At 39.2% G+C, this 27713-nt stretch overlaps 1 protein-coding gene across 3 annotated transcripts in view; it reads left to right on the top strand.

Annotated features, from left to right (window-relative positions):
• camk2a (calcium/calmodulin-dependent protein kinase II alpha) overlaps positions 1-18518 on the top strand; it is a 60498-nt gene extending 41980 nt beyond the window's left edge. For 2 of the 3 annotated variants that reach the window (XM_053648453.1, XM_053648452.1), the window contains 12 exons: positions 5946-6048; positions 6247-6330; positions 6602-6696; positions 6898-7020; positions 7295-7378; positions 9008-9050; positions 12914-12954; positions 13698-13746; positions 14724-14799; positions 15169-15263; positions 15881-16109; positions 17826-18518. In XM_053648453.1, the coding sequence (XP_053504428.1) occupies positions 5946-6048; positions 6247-6330; positions 6602-6696; positions 6898-7020; positions 7295-7378; positions 9008-9050; positions 12914-12954; positions 13698-13746; positions 14724-14799; positions 15169-15263; positions 15881-16109; positions 17826-17829 (1026 nt within the window). In that variant the 3' untranslated portion in view covers positions 17830-18518. Of the gene's footprint in view, positions 1-5945; positions 6049-6246; positions 6331-6601; positions 6697-6897; positions 7021-7294; positions 7379-9007; positions 9051-12913; positions 12955-13697; positions 13747-14723; positions 14800-15168; positions 15264-15880; positions 16114-17825 lie in introns of those variants that run through there. The other variant, XM_053648454.1, reaches the window with a different exon arrangement.
• The last annotated feature ends 9195 nt before the right edge of the window (positions 18519-27713 follow it).

The following is a 27713-nucleotide window of genomic DNA, read 5'->3' as shown; positions in this document are numbered from 1 at the left end:
ATCAGGAAATATTGCTGCAGAGATTAAATAATGTTGGTCTATCAAATCATTTAAAAAATTTACTAAAGTAATCTCTACTGCTCGAATCAAACGAATAACACCTCTCTTAATGGGGTCTTCCACTCTCATGTATAGTTAACCTGTAAAATAGTTCTAGTCTGTTGACTTTAAAAATACAAACCCAATTGGCAACGATACATTCTTATCCCTTCCTGATTTTCATTTGCCAGAAAGATATTGAGAAAGGAAAACAAAATACCTAACGTTAATTTCCCATCTGCGCCAATGAGTGATAATCCCAATAATAGAGTAGATGAGGTTGAGATCTAGTTATGTATTTACAGTCCTCTAGTCACTTCTATCCCCTAATTTTCATTCAAACCAACCTAGTGAATTTGGTTTCATGTGTACCACAATAGTGTTTAGTCTAAATGGTAGACATGCATGTACCCCTTTGTCTCTTATTAACTTATAACTGTACCACACTCAAAATATCACTCAAATCCTTCATACATGACATTTGAATGTTGCTCACTTTGGAGGAATGTGAATATGTATTTAACTTAGTCTAAAATAAAATTTATCATCTGTGAACTTTGTTTCAATTTACCACCAAGTTGTTACCTTGGCTGAGTGCCCAATTGTGAAAGGCATAAGATTTGTCCTATAAATGTATCCATTTCATTTAAACTGTACTTGACCATATTAAGGTAGTGTTAAATCTACTCATGTCACAAACCACATTTCCCATCCTGCACTGCGGTCCACAAACATGGCTGGCTGCCATGGACTGCAATTCCCAGATCACACACACCTGCATCTAGTTCTCAGCTCGGTCACAGCTACCGTGTAACGATTTATCAATTCACTTCACAGATTGTGCAGTATATGCTCCATTCCTCGAGTTTGTGACCATTGCTTTGTATTATTTAAATATTGCAACTCGTATACTAACTCGTATACTTCGTATGACATATCCATAGCACACCGTATAGCATATATATATATATATATATACACACACCCATATATATATATATATATATATATATATATATATATATATATATATATATATATATATATTTGCATATTTACACAACTACTTTATTCTATTCACCAATCTACGTTTCCGAAGAGAAACAAATCACTTCAAACTATACTGTTGTGAAGGGACTGTAATTAAACTAACTCCCAAACTCACATCAGCACAACATGTCGGCAAAAGGAACCATTATGCAAGGCTGCCTAATCCAGTTACTCGTACTCCCTGCAAAACCCGAATTCCACATTAAGTAATCACCACCTTATTCTAATGTTACGGACTTAGATATCACATCTGTAACCGGCGTACAACACCTTACAGAGAGTTAAAAATGTGCAGACTACTACGGCCATCTGATCTTTACTAATTACTCATCACTGGACATAACCAGCATTTAAAGAGAAAATATGCAGAAATTATTCCTCATTATGCAACATGAATACCACACGCCAGAAGAATTCACACTTACACTGCTTAACAATGTACAGACACGTACCCGTATAGGAATCACCGATACACAAATTAGTTATGGTTATTCCAGCTCTTGTTAGCGAGTCAGTTCATGAAGGTAGGGTGCTCTCTAGAACCAAATGTTTTGGCTCAATATTATCTCAACAGGGTGGATGTGACCTAGCCTGATACCACATTGTGATCAGCCAAAGACTGTAACCTCGGGTCTGTTTTACTTTTCAGGGTTTTTTTTTATTAATTTGTTAAGTACATCACTCAAAACGAACAGGTTCACATATCAGCTGATCGATTTTATCATTAGTCATGCAAGGATGCCGATAAGCCTGTGCAAAAGAAACGACGTGGCACAACACATAAACTACCATTATAGTTCTCTCCGGACTGATAACATCAAGAAATACTGATTGATTTAAATTTTTACAGGAATATATTTCCGCTCATATATATATATATATATATATTGAGTCACCTTGACTTTAATGTAGAGTGTGAGATAACTAAAGGATTGGAAAAAGGGGAAGAAAAAGAGGAAAAAATAAAAATCTCTCGCACGCGCTCTCTCTCTTTTGCGCGCTCTGTATTTTAGATAACCGTCATCATGGAACTCAAAACACTTTCATTCAGTTTCCATACAGGGAAACACACGGAATTCAAAATAAAATTAAAAGAATGATTTGGAGCTCCGGCACGCATGCTTCTGACCAGCCGTGTACACAATCTAAATATGGAACTGTATACAATCCGCGCAACACGGTCTCAATCCAGTCTGGTGTCATGCCAGGAGACTGAGGAGCCGAGCCGGACGGAGACCCTCCCTCATAACTTGGAACACGCACAGTAACACCATAATACTAAACAAACAATAAACACACATAAAACTCTTTCAGGCGAACCACACAGACTGTTTTGCAAAACACCAATCATTTTTGAGTTATGACAACTTTAAATTAATTTCAACCAACGAACCACACTGAGTTGGAGAAATCACCTTTTCCTCTACAGTCAAATGTATTCAATTAAAACTCATTTAATAATCTGTATAATAAACACAAGTTTTTAACTTGATTACTCATAAAAATCATGTTGTTCCAACTAGTTTTTCCACATTATTTAAAAGGAATTTAAGTGTTATGTACTTAATTACCACAATTGTGAACACAATTTTTTATAATTTACTAACTTCAAGTTGTATAACAATAGTTACTAAAATACTACAAATATTATACCTAACATCTCTGCAGGGATTTATAGACAAGGCACTGAATGAAATGAGCAATATAGACAAATTATTATTATTATTTTTTTTATCTCTCTGCTCACACATCATAAAAGAGAAACCCTTTATTATAACTTAATTTATGGAATATAAATGAAAGGTCCAAATGGACTTTCTCCTCCACATTTCGAGCGTCGGACTCACTCATTTCTTAACACTGTCTTCTGGGGCCTGAAAATGCACACTTTTTTCCCACCTTCAGTCTTCCTTTTCCCCTGGATCACACAATCTGGGAATATGTTTTAATATATTACAGGTCTAGAAGTTCTTATCTACACAATGGGCAGTCTGGAAGATGTCTAAAATATTTACAATGTTCTTGACTGCTCCCCAATTTTTAAAACACTCATACAGCAGTTATTGATACCAAATTAATTATAACACACACAGTCTCACTGACTCACCGAAAGTATGTACCGGATTACGAAGACCGCAAGATATCTCACAATGCCCTGCGCTCTGCAGAGCACACATACACCTTTTTTTTCCTTTTTTTTTTTTTTTTCCTTCCTCCCTCCACACAGACGTGCAGCAGATAAGAACAGACAGGAACACACACATACACCCCTTTCTATCAACAACGCCGGCCTGCTCACATACACACATTGTATTCCACACTATTACACTATTACACCTATTTATTTTATTACATGAGTTTTCAGAGTATAAAGCACCTCCACACCAACTCCGTATGTATGAAGCTTACAGTCATATAAATTAAACCCAACTTTCCCCGACACTAATTTAAAGCTTTATCCAACACACATATCTCTTTATGTATGGAGCTCATGTTCAGAGCACTAATAAATACATTTTTCCCTGTCTCCAAAACTCCCACCGCACTCATATTATAAGCACATATATTATAAGCACACACATTTGTTAGTACACATTCCATTCATACACCGGGCACGCTGTATTGCACGACCCGGACCTGGGCCCAGGATTTATACCCCTCTCTATCCAGACCTGGACTCAATCCAGCGGTATTAGGGGTCCCCACCAAGCAGCCGCCACCTCAAGTGGCCGGTATCTGGGGTTTGAGGCCTCATTTTCCACCTGCCTCTATATCAGACCTGGAATCTTTCACCAGCGGTATTGCAGGACTTTCACTCACACAACACATATACAATTTCCTAAGGTCTTATGAACCTTATACAATTACGAAATTACAATCTTCTACAATCTACACTTCTCTTACCTCTTCTCACTCACTCAAGGTTCTTTTGGAGACCAACTTAGTCTTTCTTCCCACCCCGGGGGCTTCCCAATCGTAACAACAGACCACTAAAACAGAGCTTTGAAATAACAGGCGTCTGCAATGCCTTCTTCCTACACAGCCTATCTGTTGCTTAGAGAGCGAAGTCCCACGGGAGAGATTCCAGACATATAGATCTTAGCCCAGTCCCATCTGGGTCGCCAAATGCTGGCTCAAATTTAGCCTATTACCCGAAAACACTTAAAATTCAACTTAGAAGCCAATATTCACATCTACCTCTGAGCCCAGTTGAAGATAGAAAAAAAACACCAGCCGTGAGTGAGAAGAAGCAAGGGTCCAGCTTTATTGGTTCCGTTCCACCACACGAGATCCACACCGATGAGAATTCTCAGAAGTGATCTGATACCCTGAGCTTAAGCTCCAGTATTTATACTGTATTTACACAGTAAATAACCCATAGGTTTCAAGAAGACTATGATATCAATACCAATAGGGTTAAAAAAGAGCTCATCTACCTTACTATTATGTTCAAAAAAAGGGCTATTCCACTTACCAATAGCTCAAAAAACAGGGCTTTTCAACTTACACATAGAATCAAAACCAGGGGTTTTCAAATTACACATAGAATCAAAACCAAGGGATTTCAAATTACACATAGAATCAAAACCAAGGGATTTGAATTACCCATAGAATCAAAAGTGGAGAGACAAAACAATCTAGAGTGACCTTGGTCTTACTATTATCTCCCGGGGGGTGCCCTTAGCTGCCCTCAGCTGCCCTTATAAATGGCTCCTCATGGTTTTCTCTTAAAATTAAGGCCTTCCTTGCGAGACAAGAATCTTCACCATCTGAATTATGAGTAAGTTATATTTTTCTGTATTTCTAGTTTATAATTTATTTTCATATTTGCTCTATATCTCTATTTTTTATATATAGTTATACTGCTTGAAAAACGGTTTACTGTACTTCCTACTTCATAATATCATTATATTACCCTTCTACTGTTCTACATATCCTACTATTCTGTATTTTATAAAGAGTTTTTCTATTATTATAAGATATTGTAATGTCTTGTACTATCTTAATACTTCTTTTCATTATTCTTATAAAGTTATTTATGTGTGTGTGCTTTATGTCTACATGCCCGTCCTTGACTGTGCGAGAGTGAGTGTGAGTGTGTGTGTGTGTGTCAGTACTCCTCAGCTCTTATACTTCTTTTTGACTCTTCGACTAGTAAACCATAGTGTAGTACTCTTAAAGTTTAAAGTGTAAATATCCGCCTAAAACCGCTTCTGTGTGTCTAGGTGCCCATCGTCAGTCCTTCCTCTCTCCTTTACTGGATCTGGATCTGGATCTGGATCAGCTTGTGCATCTCACTGCTGATATCATGGTGCTACTTAACTATCTTCGCAGCACCCCCTCTAGAAATGGAAATGCGGGGTTTCCCCCCCCCCCGATACAGAATCTGCCCCGTGAACGTGTGTGTTGACGCCTCTACACAGCCAGAACCCCCCTCCAGCTTTCAGTCTGAGGGAGATGTCCTCTTCTCTGATCCGGGCCCCGACCATTCGTCCCTCTTCTCACCTACCAGTCCGCCCCACTCTCAGTGGTCCTCTCACTTCACCTTTGCTGACTTTCCCATGTCCCCAGGACGCACCCCATTTTCTTCCCCCTCCCGCTCTCCTCCAGACTACGCATCCACCAGTCCTGTGAATTACCAATAAACTTACATTTTACTCATACTAAGTCTCCCTCATGTTTATTTCATGTCATTTTTATCCACAACAGTCTCCTTGTGAAGTCTTGTCGCTAGTTATCATGTGTTTCTAAGCTTTACGTTTGCATGTTCACTGTAGTCTTTTGTCATAATTCCTATTTTTTGATCCTCACCTGTGTGTGTGTATGTGTGTGTGTGTGTGTGTGTGTGTGTTTAGCCAGAGAATCTCCTCCTGGCGTCCAAGTCCAAAGGTGCGGCGGTGAAGTTAGCAGATTTTGGATTGGCGATTGAAGTAGAAGGAGACCAGCAGGCGTGGTTCGGTAAGACCTGATATATATATATATATATATATATACACACACACACACACACACACTAGCATGCACAGTGTGTTCATACAGTGTGTGAAGTATGATGTGCATTACCCATAATAATAGCACTGTACATGAGCGGCAAGTCAGCACGGCTCTGTGTCCAGGTTTGAGTGATGACATCACTTCCTGTTTGTATGATTGCAGGCTTTGCTGGGACTCCGGGTTATCTCTCACCTGAAGTGTTACGGAAAGATCCGTATGGTAAAGCTGTGGACCTGTGGGCCTGTGGTGAGGAATTCACACACACACACACACACACACACACACACATATGTGTAGTGATAAAGGTATAGTTTAATTTAAAACTAATTTCAGTAGTTTAATCACTGTAACTTTCACCAGCTTCTTTAGTTCTCATCAGATTGTGGTGTTTTTTCTTCATTTTGCTGTGAGGAATTTATCGATTCATTTAATCTTCAGGTGGAAACATTAATGAGGACTCTAATAAACCGAATAAACCTTTAATGATTCTCTAATGAAAGCTGCTTTCATGGCGTAGGTGTGATTCTTTACATTCTGCTGGTTGGATATCCGCCGTTCTGGGATGAAGATCAGCATCGACTCTATCAGCAGATCAAAGCTGGAGCTTATGATGTTAGTGACCTTCATTTCATTATAATAAACACCAGGTTCTCACCTCATTTACACCTCTAAAGCCTTATTGTCACCTGCTTTTCCTTCACTAAAGATAAAAATGACTGCAGATTAATGAACAAAGCTTTTTCTTTTACTGTTTTGGATGGATGTCCTCCAGGTTGTGATGTTTGCGTTATTTTATCGGTATTTTCTGCGTAGTTTCCTTCTCCTGAGTGGGACACGGTCACTCCTGAAGCTAAAGATCTCATTAATAAAATGCTGACCATCAATCCAGCAAAGAGAATCACTGCAGCCGAGGCACTGAAACACCCCTGGATCTCTGTGAGTTTATTACCCCTTATTACCGCTGTCTCACATTTGCGCATTTCATTCAAAAATACCTCATGCTTTCCAAATCCATCCTCATTTCCATCTCAAACATTTGTAATCTTACTTTAAACCTCTAATTTTAACCTACACTTAGCGGCTGTGTCGAGTCATGTTTTGTACTAATCTTTCTTATGTAAAAATGTCTAATTCAAGAGGATTTAAATTGCTTGTGAGAGTAGGAATGTTAATGTAGGAGGTTGTAATCTGGGTGTGTTCTCTTCTGCAGCACCGCTCCACCGTGGCCTCCTGCATGCACAGACAGGAAACTGTGGAGTGTCTGAAGAAGTTCAACGCCCGCCGGAAGCTGAAGGTCAGATCACAACCGCAAAGTGTGAAGGCTTTTAATGTCTTTGGAGAAAAATCCACTGTATGCTGTTAATGTAAGGAAAAAGCTTTAAAAGCCTTGTAACGCAGCACCATTACTGAACATCATCATCAGTGTTAAAGGAGGAAGTGTGTTGAAGAGAAAACACCAACCTCAGAAGTAGGAATTTATCCAACATGATAAACACTTTACACACAAAAAAATCAATACGTGGTTAGTGTTCCTCTTTACCACAAAATACACTCCTTCAGCTGATACAAGTGTAGTGTGTGTCATTTAATAGTTTTCATATCGAAGCAGCTGTGGTATTAACTTGACCACCCCCACCATTTCTCATCAACACACCAGAACAGAAAGTACCAGTAAATCTGTGGAAATGAAACTTTGCTCAGATACATTAGTGGCATCAGAAAGTCAGCATAATTAACCGACTCCATAACGGACCACGTCACGCTGCTTACAAGCAATTTTATTTTTCTGAGAAATTTCGGACCTATAGCGAACCATATAATAACACAGTGTAGTGTACAGTCAGTTCTGTGCATCAGAAACCGAATGCTGAAACAATAAATAAATCAATAAATCCTATTTATTCATCTGGTTTTTACTGATGTGGCAAAATACTAAAAATGAAAGACACGAATCAGATTGAAATGATATCACAAAAACTTTATCAGGTTGAGCACTCGCCACTTAATACATTAACAACATGATCATTAGGAAAGAAGCTATAGCAGGAAACATTAAGTTTAACCGAAATGAAAATGTTTTTACTCTCTCCTGAGACTGAGTTCGTTATCTTTGTACTGAAGCTATGAGGCTAATGTAGCTTCTACATAAAAATCTTTCATAAAATTCATTACATTGACTTTGTGCTGAAGGAAACACTGTGGACTTTTCATTTTCAGACACAATGAATCTTGTAAAGCGATGCTAGAGTGAGTGAAAGTAGTATAGTAGTATAGTATAGTAAATCCGTAGTATTTATAGTAGTATAGTATAGTAGTATATCCATAGGATTTATAGTAGTATAGTATAATAGTATAGTATAATAGTGTAGTATATCTGTAGTACTTATAGTAGTATAGTAGTATAATATAGTAGTATATCCGCAGTATTTATAGTAGTATAGTAGTATATCCATAGTATTTATAGTAGTATAGTATAGTACTATATCCGTAGTATTTATAGTAGTATAATATAATAGTATAGCCGTAGTATTTATAGTATTATAGTAGTATATCCGTAGTATTTATGATAGTATAGTAGTATATCCGTAGTATTTATAGTAGTATAATATAATAGTATATCCGTAGTATTTATAGTAGTATAATAGTATATCTGTAGTATTTATAGTAATATAATATAATAGTATATCCGTAGTATTTATAGTAGTATAGTAGTATATCTGTAGTATTTATAGTAGTATAATATAATAGTATATCCGTAGTATTTATAGTAGTATAGTCTAATAGTATATCCATAGTATTTATAGTAGTATAGTAGTATAGTATATTAGTATAGTAATATAGTAGTACAATATAGTAGTGTATCTGTAGCATTTTCAATGCTAATTGTCTTCCTACCTTTAAATGTGGTGTGTTGTGTGTGTAGGGTGCAATTCTCACCACCATGCTCGCCACCAGAAACTTCTCAGGTATGTATCAGTAATACTGTTTATATTATCACTGATGAATTTATTATCATTATTAATTACATATGCAAATCCCATTTTATGTATATATAAATTATTTCCAGCAAACAGGGATATTTTTAAATATTGACAAAACTTTTGGTTTGACTTTAGTGGGGAAATTGTTGATTAAAACCCTGTGAAAATGTCAAGGAAACATAAACAATGCTGATGTTTTGTGTAAATGTAATGTTCTCCTACAAAAATCTCCTTTTTGTTTCCAAGACACATTTGAACATGGTGAACATAAACCTGATCACAGCTCTCACAGAACACATGCACAAGTTTAAAAATATATATTTAGAAATATAAAAACACACGCACTGGTGTGTGACGCTGCTTTGAGGCGTTCTCCTCTTTAACTGTTTCAGGATTAATAAAAAGGAACTAAAAGAACCAGTGAGTGTGTATAATTGCTTATTAATCAGATCCTCAGTGACAGAAATGTGAAGCTGTATCTTTAGTTAAAGTCATTAGTGCCACATTTCCCCCGACACTCAGGGTAATTAGCACACTGGACTTTAGACTGGAGTCACAGACCGATTTATTAAAAGATGAGTTTCAGAAGAACTTTTACTTATTATTAAGAAATTTTATTTATCATATGTACCACTCAGTGCGATCGCTTTGTATTCGTGAATTCTTCACCTACAGAACCTGAAACACAGCTCCATATCAACACCACCTTCTACTTTTATTATAATTACAATTTAGAGTCAAGGTGAGATTATTTAGGATTGTTTTTAAGTTGTCTAAGAAACTCTTTTAGTGACTGAAATCATTTTAAACACACACACACACACACACACACACACACACACAGTGTTGATTAGTTATAAATAGAGAGATGATCAGTGAGCGTGTGTATAAATAGAGAGTTGTAGATGCATGTAGTTGTGGGAGTATCTCAGGGCGGTGTGGTTATAACTGCTGTATGAATCCACAGAGACACAACTGACTTGCTTCATAACACAACCAGCTGTTTTATAACTTTTGTGTCAACTTCTGAACCTTAAGAGGCAGATTTTCTAATTATATCCATGTGCAGGAGTGAGATTTTATATAATACAATAGAATTGGCTGTAAATTATTCCATAAAGAGAGGCAGATGAGAGAGAGAGAGACAGACGAGAGAGAGAGAGAGAGAGACAGACGAGAGAGAGCGACAGACGAGAGAGAGAGACAGATGAGAGAGAGAGAGAGAGACAAAGAGAGAGAGAGAGAGAGAGAGAGAGAGAGAGAGAGAGAGCGACAGACGAGAGAGAGAGACAGATGAGAGAGAGAGAGAGAGGCAGAGAGAGAGAGAGAGAGAGAGAGAGAAAGAGAGAGACGGGTTTCAGGTTAATTCTTTTTTCTTCTCTTTTTAAAATAAAATGTAGTCAAATATAGATGATGGGGGGAGTAAAAGCATTAAAACAGTTTTTTCCAGGGTAAAGTCAGCATGGAGCTGAAATCTGTCAGAAGCTCGCTCTGTAATGTATTATACAGTGCGCTCTGTGCACTTTGTAAACCCTTTAAAATTTTCTTATTTGACCTGAAATGTGAGCTTCATCTAAGTCCTAGAACTAGATAAAGAGAACCCAATGAAACAAACAATAGTTTCTACATTTATCTATCGAGCAAAATGATCCGAGTTTAAATATCTTTGTTGGAAATAGTACGTGAACCTCTAGGAGTATGAGTTAATTTAAAGGGGTCATTTCAATCGAGGGGGTGGGACTCGGAGTTCTGCCATGCCTTGATCAAAGGAGATTCCTGAGGACTTCAGAAAAAGTGTTATCGATGCTCATCAGGCTGGAATAGGTTACAAAACCATTTCTAAAGAGTTTGACTCAATCAATCTACTGTGAAGCAGATGATATACACATGGAGAAAATTCAGCACCACTGATACTCTCCCAGTGAGTGGTCATCCAGCACAAATCACTCCATGGGCATCGCGAATAGTATTAGGGGAAGTCACAAAGAACCCCAGGGTAACATCTAAGGACCTACAAGCCACTCTGGTATTGAGTAATTTAAATGTTCATGAGTCCACCATGAGGCAAACTCTGAATAAGAATGGCGTGCATGGCAGGATAACACTCCAAAAAGAACACTGCTGCCTGACTGCTTTGCTCAAGACCATGTGGACAAGCCAAAAGTCTGTTCTGTGGACAGCTGCATCCAAAATAGAACTATTTGGTTTAAACAAAAAGCGTTATGTTTGGCGAAAACCAAACACTGCATTCCAAATAAGAACCTCATCGAGTGGTGGCTTGTCGGTTAAGGCTCTGGGTTACTGATCGGAAGGTTGGGGGTTCAAACCCCAGTGCAGCCAAGCTCCCACTGTTGGGCCCTTGAGTAAGGCCCTTAAGCCCTCTTGATCTATCATGGCTGACCCTGCAAGCTGATCCCAACTTCCTGACATGCTGGAGTGTGATGAATGGAATTTCACTGTGCTGTAATCTAATGGTGACCAATAAAGACTCATTAGCATTACCATTATCCCATCTGTGAAGCATGGTGGTGGAAGTGTCATGGTTTAGGGCTGCTTTGCTGCCTCAGGTCCAGGACGGCTTGCCATTATTGTTGGACCTGTGGATTCTACCAGCAATTTCTACAGGAGAATGTCAGGGTATGATATGTGGTAGAAGGACTTAAAAAGAGCAGTTCATGCAAAGAAGCTCACCAACATCACTGAGTAGAGACAGGATGGGCCAATATTCCTCTAACATTCCTCTAACCCGCTGTGCAGGACTGATCAGCAGTTACTGAAAACATCTGGCTGAAGTTGTTAAGTTATAAAAGTTGCACAGGCAACTGTGTGTGTGTGTGTGTGTGTGTGTGTCAGCTGTTGGGGAATTCCATCACGAAGCTTATTATAGTGACCTTTATCAGGATGTGTGAAACAGGAGCGCTCATCTTTTACAGCCTTCCTGTTTGTCTTTACAGAGCGATTTATAGCGCATTGGAATATATTTATTTATTTATTTGTTTATACACTGATTCATCAGCCACGACCTCACACACATCCGCCATCTTCACGATTTTTGTTAATGACATTGAAACAAGAGTATTAAAAAGGACAGGAAGTGGGGAGGAGAACACTATTCCATCTTTTTAAGACAGGAATGAAGTAAGTAGGGATCCGTGGAGCGTCCATTAACATCTATCATAATGAAACCAATTAAAACAGGAAATGAGGAAGGAACTGCTGTTACATCATGTGAAAACAGCAAGTGAGGTCATCATCAAATAATTGATTGAGGTGACGGTGTGTAAAAACTGACAAAGTTGAAGACGAAGACAAGAGACATTCTGCCTTCACAACACACACGCATGCATGCGCATGCACACACACACACACACACACACACACACACAGTGTATCAAGAGAAAAGACGGTCACAAGGCTGGTGCTTTCAGGATCAGTATACAGCACGTCCAAAATTAGTTAAAGTGCTGACTAAAATAACAGAACAGCCGGGGAAACACCCTGAGACACACACACACACACACACACACACACACTTAACCCTGTAGAGAGAGACAGGAGGTGTGTGAAGTGAAGCAGTAGAGGCTGGTGTGTTACTGAAAGGTGATACACACGTTCAGGAAGGAATGCTAGCTGAGGTGTTGCTAAATCAGGAGCAGTGGAGTGAAGTGCACACTCCAGACCAGTCTCACTCCCACCGTGTCGTTCACTACGTGGATCTGGACCTTCGTGACTGACTTGTTTCATTGGAGTTTTCCTGGTTCTGCTCATCATGCCCTTTGCCCTGCTGTTCTGGGCGTTTGTGCCGTTTCTCATCATTCTCTCGCTCTTTTTCTTTCTCTCTCGTTCAGGAGGGAAGAGTGGTGCCAACAAGAAGACTGACGGAGTGAAGGTAAGACACTCTGAAGGGTTGAAGGTTTGATCTGAAACGGTAGTGTAGTATAGTGTAGTGTTTCTTAGAAGCAGCGCTGCTCTGCTGAACCCCCCCCCCCCCAAAAAAAAAACAACCCAAAACAATAGAACCCATTACAGAAATTCTAATGGTTTCCACTACAAACACCATTACAAACCATCAGCTAACCATTAAAACCATAAACATTACTGGTCCTTAACGATATCCACTCGACATAACATGTCAGGAGTAGAAGGCAACAAATTACCAGTAGCGACCCACAAGGACCATTACAGTTCCATTAAAACCAATACAATTCCCATTGTTATATATATATATATATATATATATATATATATATATATATATATATATATATATATATATATATGCAACAAGATTTGCAAAGGTGTGTGTGTGTGTGTGTGTGTGTGTCTGTCTGTCTGTCTCTGTCTGTGAGAGAGAGAGAAACAGCTAAGTGGTTATTTGTGATTATGTCCAAAACAGTACAGCTTCCTTAAATAGATAGATCAATAGAAAGATAGATAGATAGATAGAAATTTTTTTGTTTTTAGCCACTCACTCACACACACACACACACACACAGACACACACACACACAAAATAAATCTAGCGGCGGCCTCTAGTGTTTGCTTAGGCAGAAATATGAGGCTCTTCATGTTGTAAACTCTTTCCTGTGTGTGTGTGTGTGTGTGTGTGTGTGTGTGTGTGTGTGTTTACAGGAATCTTCAGAGAGCTCAAACACCACTATCGAAGATGAAGACACCAGGGGTGAGTGTGAGTGTGTGTGTGTGTGTGTGTGTGTGTGTGTGTGTGTGATGGAGATGTGGAGATGCTGTGATGCGTCACACACTCATTCCCTTAAGATTTAATTAAACACAGCTCTGGAGGATTTTGTGTCTCGCTCCAATGAGAATAGGAAATGCTTAGCAGGTGGCGCATGCTCATGTGTGTGTGTGTGTGTGTCTGTGTGTGTGTGTGTGTGTGTGTTTCTTGAGTTTTCATGTATGTTATAGTAAAAGGAGGATGAAGGCTGAAGATGAGTGCTGTGTCAAGAGAGATAGGATAGACGGAGTGAGAGAGCGAGACAAAGAGAGACAGAAAGACAGATGGTTCTGTGTAGAATCCTACAGAAGGATGTTTCTCTGTCAGTAGAACTCTTTTTAGAGATTAAGAACCCTCAATTATCCTATGAACCCTTAAAACCCCTTGAAGAACCTTTTCCCTTAATACCAAAAGCTAAGGGCGCACGGTGGCTTAGTGGTTAGCACGTTTGTGATTGTGTGCCCTGTGATGGATTGGCACCCTGTCCAGGGTGTACCCCGCCTTGTGCCCGATGCTCCCTGGGATAGGCTCCAGGTTCCCCGTGACCCTGAAAAGGATAAGTGGTATAGAAGATGGATGGATGGACCAAAAGCTAAGTGTTAAACTTCTGACAGGTTCTAGATACGAAGAAGAAAATCACGAGGAATAATTTGGAGCTTGTACCTCAGGGTTCAAGGTTCTTTAAGGGTTCTTAGCTTCCTAAAAAGAGTTAGATAGATAGAGAAACACTGCATAGAACCTAGAACCTTAGATCTCCTGAAAGCCAATTGAGTTATCTCTAAAGGTTATAGATCAGCTAAGTGTGTATAATGTCACTAAACTGTAACAGAACTTTATGGTCTATAATTTTGTGCTGTAGGTTTATGCCTGAAGATGAATTACTAATATGTGTGTGTGTGTGTGTGTGTGTGTGTGTGTGTCAGTGAGGAAACAGGAGATCATTAAAGTGACCGAGCAGCTCATTGAGGCCATCAGCAATGGAGACTTTGAGAGTTACACGTGAGTCACATGACCTACATCTTCTTCTTCTTCTTCTTCTTCTTCTTCTTCTTCTTCATTAGTGCTGGAACATTTTGTGGTTCAAATCTGTTCACACTGCAGATGATTTTTTCCCACATGGATAAAGTGCTGGAATTTGATTTTAGCATCAATACATGCTTTTTGTACAGAGATATCTCATCAGCCAATACAGACTTTCAGTCGCATGATGTCCATATGGTCCACAACACTGAGTAGTATTGGACAGTTAGAACTTGTATTTGTGGTGTGTGTGCGTGTGTGCATGCGTGTGTGTGTGTGCGCGTGCGTGTGTGTGTGTGTGTGTACGTGCGTGTGTGTGTGCGTGCGTGTGTGTGTGTGTGTGTATAGGAAGATGTGTGATCCCAGTGTAACGGCCTTCGAGCCTGAAGCGTTGGGTAATCTGGTGGAGGGACTCGACTTCCATCGCTTCTACTTTGAGAACTGTAAGTCTTTACTTTAAGCTTCTTCAGTGTCAGGGTGTGCATCTGTACAGCTGTTTTAAGTGAAATAAAAAGAAATTGAGAATTAAGAAATGAATGAACTTTATGAATGAATTTTAATTGCAATAATATTACATAAAATGTTCCGCTTTCCTGAAGTGTAAACGTTATCGTATGGATAATGGAGATGGAAACGTTTGTATAATAAGAGACATGAGTGACGTGAGTCTCTCGGCGCCGTGTATACATACTGTTCCTGTATATCTCAGATATCATCACGTCCTGTTCGAACAGGTGAAGAAACGTTTTCTTAATTTAATGAACGTCACCGTGAACCTGAGCAGGACAAAATACGGACTTTCTTTCCATCCACGCGTGATAAACAGACACAGTGTTATATTGGGTATTGTAGTGTTTCTCCTTAATCACTTTCCTGTCATCTTTTGGATTTTCATGTGAAACACACGTTTGTTCACACATCACGGCACCATCTTTTATTTCGGAAATTCATTGAAAAGTTGTGAATGGAAATGCAGTCACACTGTGATGAAGTGTTACACAAACTCTGACCGACTAATTAACACTGTGTGTGTGTGTTTGTGTGTGTGTGCGTGTGTAAGTGTGGTCTAAGAACAGTAAGCCGGTACACACCACCATCCTGAACCCTCACATCCACCTGATCGGAGACGAGGCCGCGTGCATCGCCTACATCCGCATCACGCAGTTTATCGATGCTAACGGGACGCCGCGCTCCGCTCAGGCCGAGGAATCTCGCGTGTGGCACCGACGTGACGGAAAATGGCAGATCGTCCACTTCCACCGCTCTGGGGCGCCCTCTACCATCACCAAGTAAAAACACACACACACACACACACACACTGACCATTAACCTGACCTGCTGAACTCTGATCAGTCAGAAGGTGTTGATTAATTTTCTGTAATAGCAGCTCTGACAGTAGTACAGCTGAACATCACAGGTTTATTTTCCTCTCTGAAACTACTGGAGCACAAGGCCAGTTTATTAGTGTGTGTGCTCCACACCAAAGACATCTGGGTTTGCGATCAGAAGATGGTGATAAGATGAAAGTTTAGGATTTCAGTTTTTATTTCCTGATATTTACACCTAGACGTGTTACCACCACCATAAAACACCATAAAACATACCAAAAACACCAAAAACACCATAAAACATACAACCTTTCATATCAGACCACACAATTTTTAGGTGAGCAAAAGTTTAGCAACAGATCAGTCTTGAAGTAAATGAAAGAAAATAACACTTAATATTTGGTTGCATTTCCCTTTTACTCGCAGTAACTGCATCTATCCTGTAACTCACTGACCTCAAACTGTTGGTTTCTGCTTCTGTGAAGCTTTTCCAGGTTTTTACTGCAGCTTCTTTCAGGTGTTTGTTTCGGGGGTTTCTCCCTTCAGTCTCCTCTTCAGGAGGTGAAATGCTGCTCAGTTGGGTGAAGGTCCGGTGATTGACTTGGATAGTTGTCTTGCTGCATGATGAAGTTCCTCTTGATTCATTTGGATGCATTTTTCTGTAAATCTACAGACAGAATGTTGCTGTAAACTTCTGAATTCATTCTGCTGCTACCATCATGAGTTCCATCATCAATAAAGATTAGTGAAAATGTTCCAGAAGCAGCCATGCAAGCCCAAGCCATGACACTACCTCCACCATGTTTCACAGATGAGCTTGTATGTTCTTGATCATGAGCAGATCCTTTCTTTCTCCACACTTTGGCCTTTCCATCACTTTGCTAGAGGTTCATCTTGGTTCCAGAACTTTTGTGGCTCATCTCTGTATTTCTTTGTAAATTCCAATCTGGCTTTCTGATTCTTACTGCTGATGAGTGGTTTGTATCTTGTGGTACGGCCTCTATATTTCTGCTCGCAAAGCTTCAAAATGGCTGGCTTTTCTCCCATATACAGCTCTCTGATCTCCATGTTGGTTTATCCTTTTTAACAAAAAATGTAGTCTTCACAGGTGAAACTGAAGGCTAAAACCAAGAGTAGATGTTCAGAGCTATTAATTGTTTAAAGGATCAATCTAACAGGACACACCTGGCTAAAAATAAAGATGTCAGTCACATGTTCCAGTATTTTTGCTCGCCTACAAATTGGGTGGTCTGATACAAAATGTGCTGTGTTCTATGTCATACGTCTACAAATAAATACCAGGAAATAAAAGCTGAAATTCTAAACTCTTCTCATATTCATGTTTTGATCTCAAACCCAAATGTCTTCAGTCAACAGCAAAAACAACTGAATTGGCTTTGTGTTCCAATAGTTTCGGAGGGGACTGTATATTAATGTGCTCATTCTAGCCATTAATACACAACACAACACAAAACACAATCGCTGTGGTATAAGAGGAATGAAACATTTGGAGATGTGGTGTTAAAGGAAAATAATCAATTTCAGCCTGATGTGTTTTATTGCTTACTGATGAGTTTACTATAAAAGACTATTAATCTGATTTTTAGACATTTAAAGTATGTGTGTTTGTGTGTGTGTGTGTGTATTTGTGTGTGTGTGTGTGTGTGTGTGTGTTAGTTGAGCTGAGTTGAACAGCTGCCGTTATTGGAGTGTGATCTGTCCTGCTGGTCCTGCTGTTCTGCAAGCTGATTGGACACCGCGGAAGCTGCCTGACTACCCACAATCCTTTGCTTCCCATCACTTACATGAGCATCCAGGCTTGAGATCATCTCTTTCTCACGCACACACACACACACACACACACACACACACACACACAGACACACAGACACACACACACGCACACACACACATTTAACATTTCATCACACACACATTAAAGGTTATTTTAGTTTTCCGTGGATTTGACTGGAATGCTGTTCTCGGAATGTTTTGCAGGAAATTAGGGAATCGTGTGAACTCTGTAAGTTATAGTTTATTTATTCGTTAAATAATACACTGAATTATAAAACACCATGATTATTGAGAGACTGAACGGCTTCTCAGAAAGATAAACACAAATCTTTTTCATTCCTTTTTGGATTGTTTCATTAATAAACTCTGTAAAATAATATTAGCAACAACAAAAAGAAAGGAAGAAGTGAAATATTAGCGTGCATGCTAACCCGAGCTGTTTAGTTGCCCCTGGATGAAGTTTACGCTTCCTGCCTGCAGTGTTCCAGTGTTCAGCGTTAAAGAACTCATTTTATCACTCATTAGGAAAGCTGAATAAGAACTGTGATTGTTCATGAATTACCGTGGAAGGGCAATAAACACTAACACACTAACACGAGCGTGATGAATGTAGGGGTAGAAATAAAAACGCCTCAGATAAACTCAAATTACAAACGAACGAATAAACAAATAAATAAATAAAGTGTAAGGAACTGCAGTGTGACTCAATGACAAGTCAAAGTTAATGCTAGGAATAAGCTAATGCTTAAACTATGATAATGCTAGCAGTAGATTGATAATGTTTGTGCGTAAGATGAGCTAATGCTAGCAGTGAGCCACTGGCTTTGATGGATATTTAAAGGCTGTAGTTCAGGTCCAGAATTATTACATTATTCTTTATAAAAGTAGTAAAAAAACAAAAAGTTATGTTTAAAGTGAGATTATATCATATATGGTCGCAGTAAGTTTGTGCTAATTCGCTAATCTCCAAATCATCTCTTCATTCAGCACTTAGGTTTGGATGTTAAACATAGCAAACTTTAAATAAATAAATGAAACCATGTTATATGAAAAGTTTCCTAACGTTAAAAGAACACTAAATGAATTAAACACTTTATTAAAGTAGGAAATGATAGTGATTTATCTGTAAAGTGTAACATTAATGTTGATCTAGTATAGTTTTTAAAATCCAAATACTCTAATAAAAGGCTATTCAATTTTAATATATGTATATATGAATAATAAACTAATATTATTAGAAAATATACAGCCCCAATTCCAAAAAAAGTTGGGACGCTGTGTAAAATGTAAATTAAAACAAAATGCAGTGATTTGCAAATCTCATAAACCCGTATGTTATTCACAATAGAACACAGAAAACATATCAAATGTTTAAACTGAGGAAATGTACCATTTTAAGAAAAAAAATAAGGTCATTTTGAATTTGATGGCCGGAACACGTCTCAAAAAAGTTGGGGCGGGGCAACAAAAGGCTGGAAAAGTAAGTGTTAGTAAAATGAAACAGCTGGAAGTTAATTGGGAACAGGTCAGTAGATTGGGTATAAAAAGAGGATCTTAGAGAGGCAGAGTCTTTCAGAAGTAAAGATGGGCAGAGGTTCACCAATCTGCAAAAAACTGAAAAAAATCTGTGGAACAATTTCAGAATAATGTTCCTCAATGTAAAATTGCGAAGACTATGAATATCTCATCATCTACAGCACATAACAGATTCCGAGAATCTGGAGAAATCTAAGGGACAAGGGTGTAAATCAATATCGCATCAATATTTTCTATGTTCTATTGTGAATAACATACTTATGTGATTTGCAAATCATTGCATTCTGTTTTTGTGTACATTTTACACAGCGTCCCAACTTTTTTTGAATTGGGGTTGTATTCTTAAATACTAATATCTTATCATGAAGTGTATCATCTAGCACTGAAAGTACACGTAATACAGCTATTATTTATTTTTTTATTTATTCTTACAAAAATAAAGTACTGCATCAGTTCTCCAGATTACTCTATATTCTAACATTTCACATTTCACTCATTTACATAAAACTTCCAGCTTCCATTCCATTCAGTTTTTGGGACTTTTACTCAGTGAAACCTCGCCTCAGAGCAGGAACGATTCCGATTGCTTATTTGAGACAATCAGTGGAATGGGGAGGAGGCGGGGCTTGAGCTGTTTTGAAGATTTATATCTAAATATTTACATAAATATCGGAAGTATTCAGACACTTAGTAAAGAATACCTAGCTAGCTTGTTAATTTGCGGCTTTTCGCGACATTAAAAATGTAAAAACACTAAATTTTAGATGTTTCAAGTAGCTAGAAGGCATGTCAAGCCCTGCCTCCTCTCCATTTAAAGGGGAATGTAACCAATCAGAGCAGGTTTGGATGAGTAAAATTTCAAGCTTTCATTCTGTTGTAACATCAACAATCGTAAAACAAAACAACAGGAGGGCAAATGTAGTTGAATTATGGGGAAATATATTTATAAAACAGTGCTGCATGGACACTGACACTTAAACAGTTCTTCCAGAAAATCAGGTGATGGCGCTATATTCATAACTATTTCCATTTACCCTGAAACATGTTTACCGTGAACACATGCGATAGAAAGAAAGCGAGTAATGTCCAAAGCGAGATGGTGAATCTGCAATAAAACGAGTAGAAAGTTTTTATTTTCGAGAAACAGTAACGTTCTCACCTCGGGTATCGTCGTGACATTTTATTTCCGTATTTATTGATTTCGGGAGCTTTTACTTGCATTTAAATCGCATGGCCATTTGTTTATTTATTTAATTTAGGATTTAAAATAGTATTTAAAGGTAAAATATCTTCTGTAGTAAGTGTAGAAGAAACGGACTGCTGTGAATATCGTTAGCTGTTTTTTTTGTGCGTGTTGTGTTTGTGAATTAAATGACGTTATGACGCTCCCACGCCAAATGTACAGATAATGAACATTTAATTCAATAATTACATGAAGCATGCAGCACATATTTAACATGTTTATGCACATTTGTGTTTTTTATATATTCAGTGAAGTAATGAGGAAAATAGCTGAGTGAATCGTGAGCCGTGCTACCCTGCATACAGCTGTTTATCAAATAACAAACTATTATTATTATTATTATTATTATTATTATTATTATTATTATTATTATTATAACATCTTTTAGGAATGTTATAACACAAAGATCTCTGTTAATTTTTTTTTTTTTTAAATATATATATATAATACAGTCACTAGTTGAGGTATTAATTAATTAGACATTCTTTATCACATTTTTCTGATTTATTAATTATAGATGTAATCGATTTGCCACCAATATGCTAATGATCATCATAATCCTGATTTGTGTTATTGGTTATTTAGAAAATACTGTATAATTTCTTTGTTTATTATGTTACCCCTGAAGTTGTTTACTCATTTTCTTTTAATTTGCTTTACCTGTGAAAAGGCACCAGGAAAAAAAAACTTGTGTTTATTCCTAAACATGCTGTTTATTGTGGTTCAGGCTGCTGCTGTCGTCATTCAGTTTTTTACCGATTTATGGGAGTGTATAACAGAACAACGCACCGAGGAGCTACAGTTCATGGAAATGTTCCCTCGGAGCAGGAACCATCAGGAGAAATACCACGATGCTTAGCGTTTCATGCTAGGAGTTCCACAAAAATGAATGTGTGCCAATTATAGGATTTTTGGATTTATATATCTGTGTGTGTGTGTGTGTGTGTGTGTGTGTGTGTGTGTGTGAAATTTTACACAACAATACAAAACTATGTTATAGGTATATTATTATGGAATATCAATGTTACAGGTACTAATGTTATAGGTATATTATTATGGAATATCAAAAGTATAAAGCTCAATAGCTTAAAACTAGGCTATTCAGAACTTGCTAATGCTAATGTTTTATGTTAGCAGGTCCACGAAGAAGGTACTTGCTAAGTGGCCGTGTTAAAACGAGTGAAGCTTTCAGCTATAGCTCTGTTTCCTGACCATGCTAAATTTGGCATTTGGAAAAGGGTACTAGTTAACTTAGCTAACATAGCTAACCTAGCTAACCATTACCTCTTCTTGGTGAACGTTGGAACAGACTTACAGATTAGCTGTTGTTTTTAGCTGAAATAGACAGCGTGAGAACTTCCTTTTTTTTGTGTAAGAATGTTTTTGCTGATTTAGCCATTATTGGTATTTGAGTTGTTTTAAAATTTTAAATACTTTTAAATTCATCAAAATTTAATGTATGCAGAAAAAAATGCTTAATAAATATACAAAAATTACAAACTATCAGCTTGCTGATGTATAACTGCAAATAAATTACTTAGTGAACAAAATATATGGTCGAGATTAGCGGTGAGTGAGAGAAATTAGCTAGCTGTCTTATTACTACATGACTTTTTAGTAGATATTAGTTTTATGCTAGCTAAATGTGATCACTTTAGGGTAACATTTTTAAATCATTTTTAGTTAAATGATGGTAATGTTCTGTTGGTTATTTAGATAGCAAGTGTTTTAACATCACAATTATTGAACAGAGCTTAGCTTGCTAACATTATTTACGTTATTAACTAGCAGCATACCATAGATAATACTGCTCATGTCAGTAGCTTTGTTTTGATTGATCACCTGATCCAGCCAATCACAGTCATTTCCTCTCCGAGAACATTTTATTAACTGAAACTCCTTTGTGCTAAAGTTGACCTTGAATTTTTTTTGCTAACTTTTCAACATTGATCCGTGACGCATGCCGCACGTCTTTTTGTAAATGACTGTGATATTTACGGTTTCTATAAAGCTTGTGAATAAAAGCACAAAAACACATAAATATGATTGTATATCTATTTATAGAACGTGATTTTATTCGTGGATAATTTGTGGTTTGCATATTTATATTTATATCATGTACAGTAAACTTAAGACACAATATGTGACAACATATTAAATGTAACTATGGAGTCTTTATGTACTCTAATCTTTGTGTGTGTGTGTGTGTGTGTGTGTGTGTGTGTGGCCCCAAACTTGCACTTCGACTCGAGTTTACAGCAGTGTTCAGGGCTCAAACACTTCTCCACCTTATCGGCTGATTAGCATTAGCGATTATTATTAAACAGTAGTCATAATTTTGTTTGTTTGTTTGTTTTTTGCTCACTGCTAAAAAAATTGTGCAATTATATAAAGTAGATTTAATCAAATTCAGTCGACAACTTGATAAACCCAATATTTAATATTTATTAAAAGTGTTCATCTCTTGGTGATTTTAGCATCTCTGCTTTATTTAGCTAATTCTTCATATTAATAAATTTGTTGACTTCATGTGTAGAGTCGCTCGGTCGCATCTTTCATAAATAGTGGATGGATTTTTCTGATCTTGTTCGATAAATCTCAATAAAAAAAAAAAAAAACAGCGAATGAACTCTGGCTGATGGAAATGTTTTATTTATTAATGTCCTTTCAATCATTTACAGTTGCAGCATTTTGCAGATGCCAGTATCCTGCTTTTAGTTTTATATCCCTAATAAATATGTTGTACCTTCAGACAGCATAAAGAAGGAACCTTGGGAGGAACAAGACTCAAAAGAGTGACTCATCTGGGTGACACCGGATTATAAATAAATAAAGTATAAAGGAGTAGAAGAGTAAAGACACAGTAGGGTGTTTCACTGAGTATGTGTACAGGACCTTCAGTATGAGAAGATTGTGAAGAAGAGTGTTGAGATGTCTGAAGGACAGTTTTTAAACTGAAATAGGGGTGATGTGGTCATATCTTCTGGTTCTAGTAAGGACTAGACGTTATATTTCATATCTTAGCAATATTTCTGAGATGAAAGAAGGCTATCCTAGTAATATTATCTACATGAGCATCAAGTGAGAGAAGTAATACAAGCATTTTTATTTTGTCAGAATTAAGTGTCCTTTACACATTCCTCAACTTTATTAAACTGGAGTCTCTCATCTGGCTTTGTTGAAACACAACTGTGTGAAATAATCTACTGTATATATCACAAACTGCACGAAGATCAAACAGTACAAGCGAGGAGACACAACCCTGATCAGAGACCAGTATTTTGTCATTTACATCTTTAACCAGCGCTTTTTCAGAATTGTGATGAGGCTTAAATTCATCCATCCATCCATCCATCCATTATCTGTAGCATTTATCCTATACAGGGTCGTGGGGAGCCTTGGGGCACAAGGACACCCTGGACAGGGGGCCAGCCCATTGCAGGGCGCACACACACACACACACACACACACACACACACTCACTATGGACAATTTGGACATTTCAATCAACCTCACTTCACAATTTTGAAAAAGTGCTGGTTAAAGAAGTAAATGAGAGAATACTGGCCTCTGATCAGGGTTGTGTCTTTGGACAGGGGGAGGAAATTGGAGTACCCGGAGGAAGCCCCCAAAGCACGGGGCACACCGGGCAGAGTCAGGATTCGCACTCCAAACCCTGGAGCTGCGAAGCAAACATGCTAACCGCTAAGCCTCTACTGTCAGATAATATTGATTTGGATGATTTGTTGTACTGTAAAGTCTGAGCTGCACCTGAGACAGTGAATACATCTGACATGGTCTTTGTCCATTTAGAAATTAACATTTTCAAAAACTATTTGAAAGAGTTAAGTATATTAAGAAAGAGTTAACATATTTGAAACCACACCTTAAATTGCATGTAGTTATTATAAATGACTTTTAATCTTATCCTATTTTGTCTGAAGGGTGAAAATTTTATTGCATTTAACTTACAGACTGCTATATATACACACAATATATATATATATATATATATATATATATATATATATATATATATATATATATATATAACAGTTTAGTTTGTTATATGTATATATAGTTCTATAATTCCATAATAAACATTTTAAATGTTATTAAGTGTGTGTAGTGTGATGATCTACAGTACAAAACACTCAGTACATTTACATGGACAACAATAATCCGATATTAACCCGATTAAGACAATACGCTGATTAAGAAACTAGCATGTAAACAGCACTTTTTAATTACCTTAATCAGAATAAAGTCATACTTGAAGTAAACACAAATGAAATTAAGACATGTGGAGTATTCCTGTTTTACTCGCATTATCGACATGCATTATAGACATGTACACAGCTTAATCACACTATTAACGTTGTGTGGGAGTTTTCACTGCATTTTGCAACAGGACACGTACACACACGGCAGTGCTCAACTGTTTGATGGCAAACAAGAGAGCACAGCTGTGTCCGAAACCATGTACTTACCTGCTGTATAGTAGGTGAAATACATGTATTTGAGCTGCTATATAGAAGGCAAATACGTGGTTTCAGACACAGCCCACGGCCTCAAACAATCGTGTATTTGCACATATAGCATGACAAATAATGAACTGCACTTGAAGCTTTCGTGAAATTAAAAATAAAAACACCCAAAACTGTATACGTTACCATATCGAAGATGAACTGTATGTTAATTGTTACGAAACAGGACTCGAGACAGGAGCGCAAGAGTGCAGTCTTTATTTGCCACTTAACTAAACACACAAGGAGGCGGGAAACCAGGTCTAAACATAAAACTCAAACTTAAGTAAAGAGCATGAGACTTAACAGGGTGTGGAAACTCTACCACATTTAACTGACTTAAACAGTTCTCCTTTAACTAGAAATGAGGCAAGAAACACTCCTCTAATTATGGCATGAACACATCTAATAACTGTGGCCTGAACACATCTTTTAACTTGAGCATGAACGCTTCATTTAACAAGAGCATGAACACTTCATTTGACTAAAGCGTGAACACTTCATTTAATGAGAGCATGACATCGACACTCTTAACTCTGGCATGGCATAAACACTCTTAACGAGGCATAGCACAAACACTCTTAACTATGGCGTGGCATAAAAACATTCTTAACTATGGCAGGGCATACACACTCTCAACTATGACAGGACATAAACTATGGAACAGGAAAACAGACAGAGCATGGCAACATCACAACCTGGCACCATTGTTCATTCCGTCTTCTTCTCTGTCCTTTCACCATTAGTCCTTTCTCCACTTTACTTCACTTTGCTTTAACACTTTAACACTTTAATGCCGCGCCATGTGCGCAGCAGGATTTAAGTAACCAGTCTCTTAATTGCCGACAGCTGGCAACACTTGACACAGCTTTAGCGTCCATGCACACTTCAAGCACGTGCACGTTGTCACCACAGCGCCATCTGCCAGCGGGATCGTAACAGAACCCCCCTCCAACGGGGGTCCTGGGCCCCTGTGCAATTTGACTCTTGATGCATCAGAAAACAGGGCGGCCTCCGCCGGGCAGCAAACAGGCGGAGCACCACCTCCAGTGGGACTGAAGCTCGGGGCGACGTCCTCAGCGGGACTGGAAAGCTGGGCGATGTCCTCAGCGGGACTGGAACCCTGGGCGATGTCCTCAGCAGGGCTGGAGCTCGGAGAGACGTCCTCTGTGGGGCTGGAACTCGGAGAGACGTCCTCTGCAGGGCTGGAGCTCGGAGAGACGTCCTCTGCAGGGCTGGAATGCTGGGCGACGTCCTCTGCAGGGCTGGAATGCTGGGCGACATCCTCAGCAGGACTGGAACGCTGGGCGATGTCCTCAGCAGGACTGGAGCGCTGGGCGACGTCCTCAGCGGGACTGGAACACTGGGCGACGTCCTCAGCGGGGCTGGAGCTTGGAGAGACGTCCTCTACAGGGCTGGAGCTCGGAGAGACATCCTTTGTGGGGCTGGAGCTCGGAGAGACATCCTCTGTGGGGCTGGAACGCTGGGCGATGTCCTCAGCAGGACTGGAACGCTGGGCGACGTCCTCAGCAGGACTGGAGCACTGGGTGACGTCCTCAGCGGGACTGGAACATTGGGCGATGTCCTCAGCGGGATTGGAGCTCAGAGAGATGTCCTCTGCGGTGCTGGAGCTTGGAAAGACGTCCTCTGCAGGGCTGGAGCTCGGAGAGATGTCCTCTGTGGGGATGGAGCTTGGAGAGATGTCCTCCGCGGGGTCTGACAGCAGGACTCGGCAGGACAGGATAGCGGGACAGCTTCCTCGGCAGGACAGGACAGCAAGGCAGCTTTCTTGGCAGGACAGGACAGTGGGACAGCTTCCTTGGCAGAACAGACAGCAGGGAAGCTTCCTCGGCGGGACAGGACAGCGGGACAGCTTCCTCGGCAGGACAGGACAGCGGGACAGCTTTCTCAGTGGCAGAGACCTCCCCACGGGTCTCTGGCTGGAGCTCCGATGTCGCCAGGTTAACCTCGGGCTGGGGCTCCAGAGCTGAGACCTCCCCGTAGGTCTCGGGCTGGAGCTCTGAGGCTGCCAACTTGACATCAGATGGGGGCCCAGAGGTCGCCAGGTTAACCTCGGGTTGGAGCTCCGGAGCTGAGACCTCCCCGTAGGTCTCGGGCTGGAGCTCTGAGGCTGCCAACTTGACCTCAGACGGGGGCCCAGAGGTCGCCAGGTTAACCTCGGGCTGGAGCTCTGAGGCCGCCAAGTTAACCTCAGACGGGGGCCCAGAGGTCACCAGGTTAACCTCGGGCTGGAGCTCTGAGGCCGCCAAGTTGACCTCAGACGAGGGCCCAGAGGTCGCCAGGTTAACCTCGGGCTGGAGCTCTGGAGCTGAGACCTCCCCATAGGTCTCGGGCTAGAGCGCTGAGGCCGCCAAGTTGAGGCAGTAAACACTCCTCTAATTATGGCATTAACACATCTAACTGTGGCCTGAACACATCTTTTAATTAGAGCATGAACGCTTCATT

This window comes from Ictalurus furcatus, chromosome 18 (genome assembly GCF_023375685.1).
Source record: "Ictalurus furcatus strain D&B chromosome 18, Billie_1.0, whole genome shotgun sequence".
In the NCBI taxonomy this organism is placed as follows: Eukaryota; Metazoa; Chordata; class Actinopteri; order Siluriformes; family Ictaluridae; genus Ictalurus; species Ictalurus furcatus.
The sequence above is the reverse complement of the archived record's forward strand: the minus strand, read 5'-3'. Positions and strand labels throughout refer to the sequence as shown.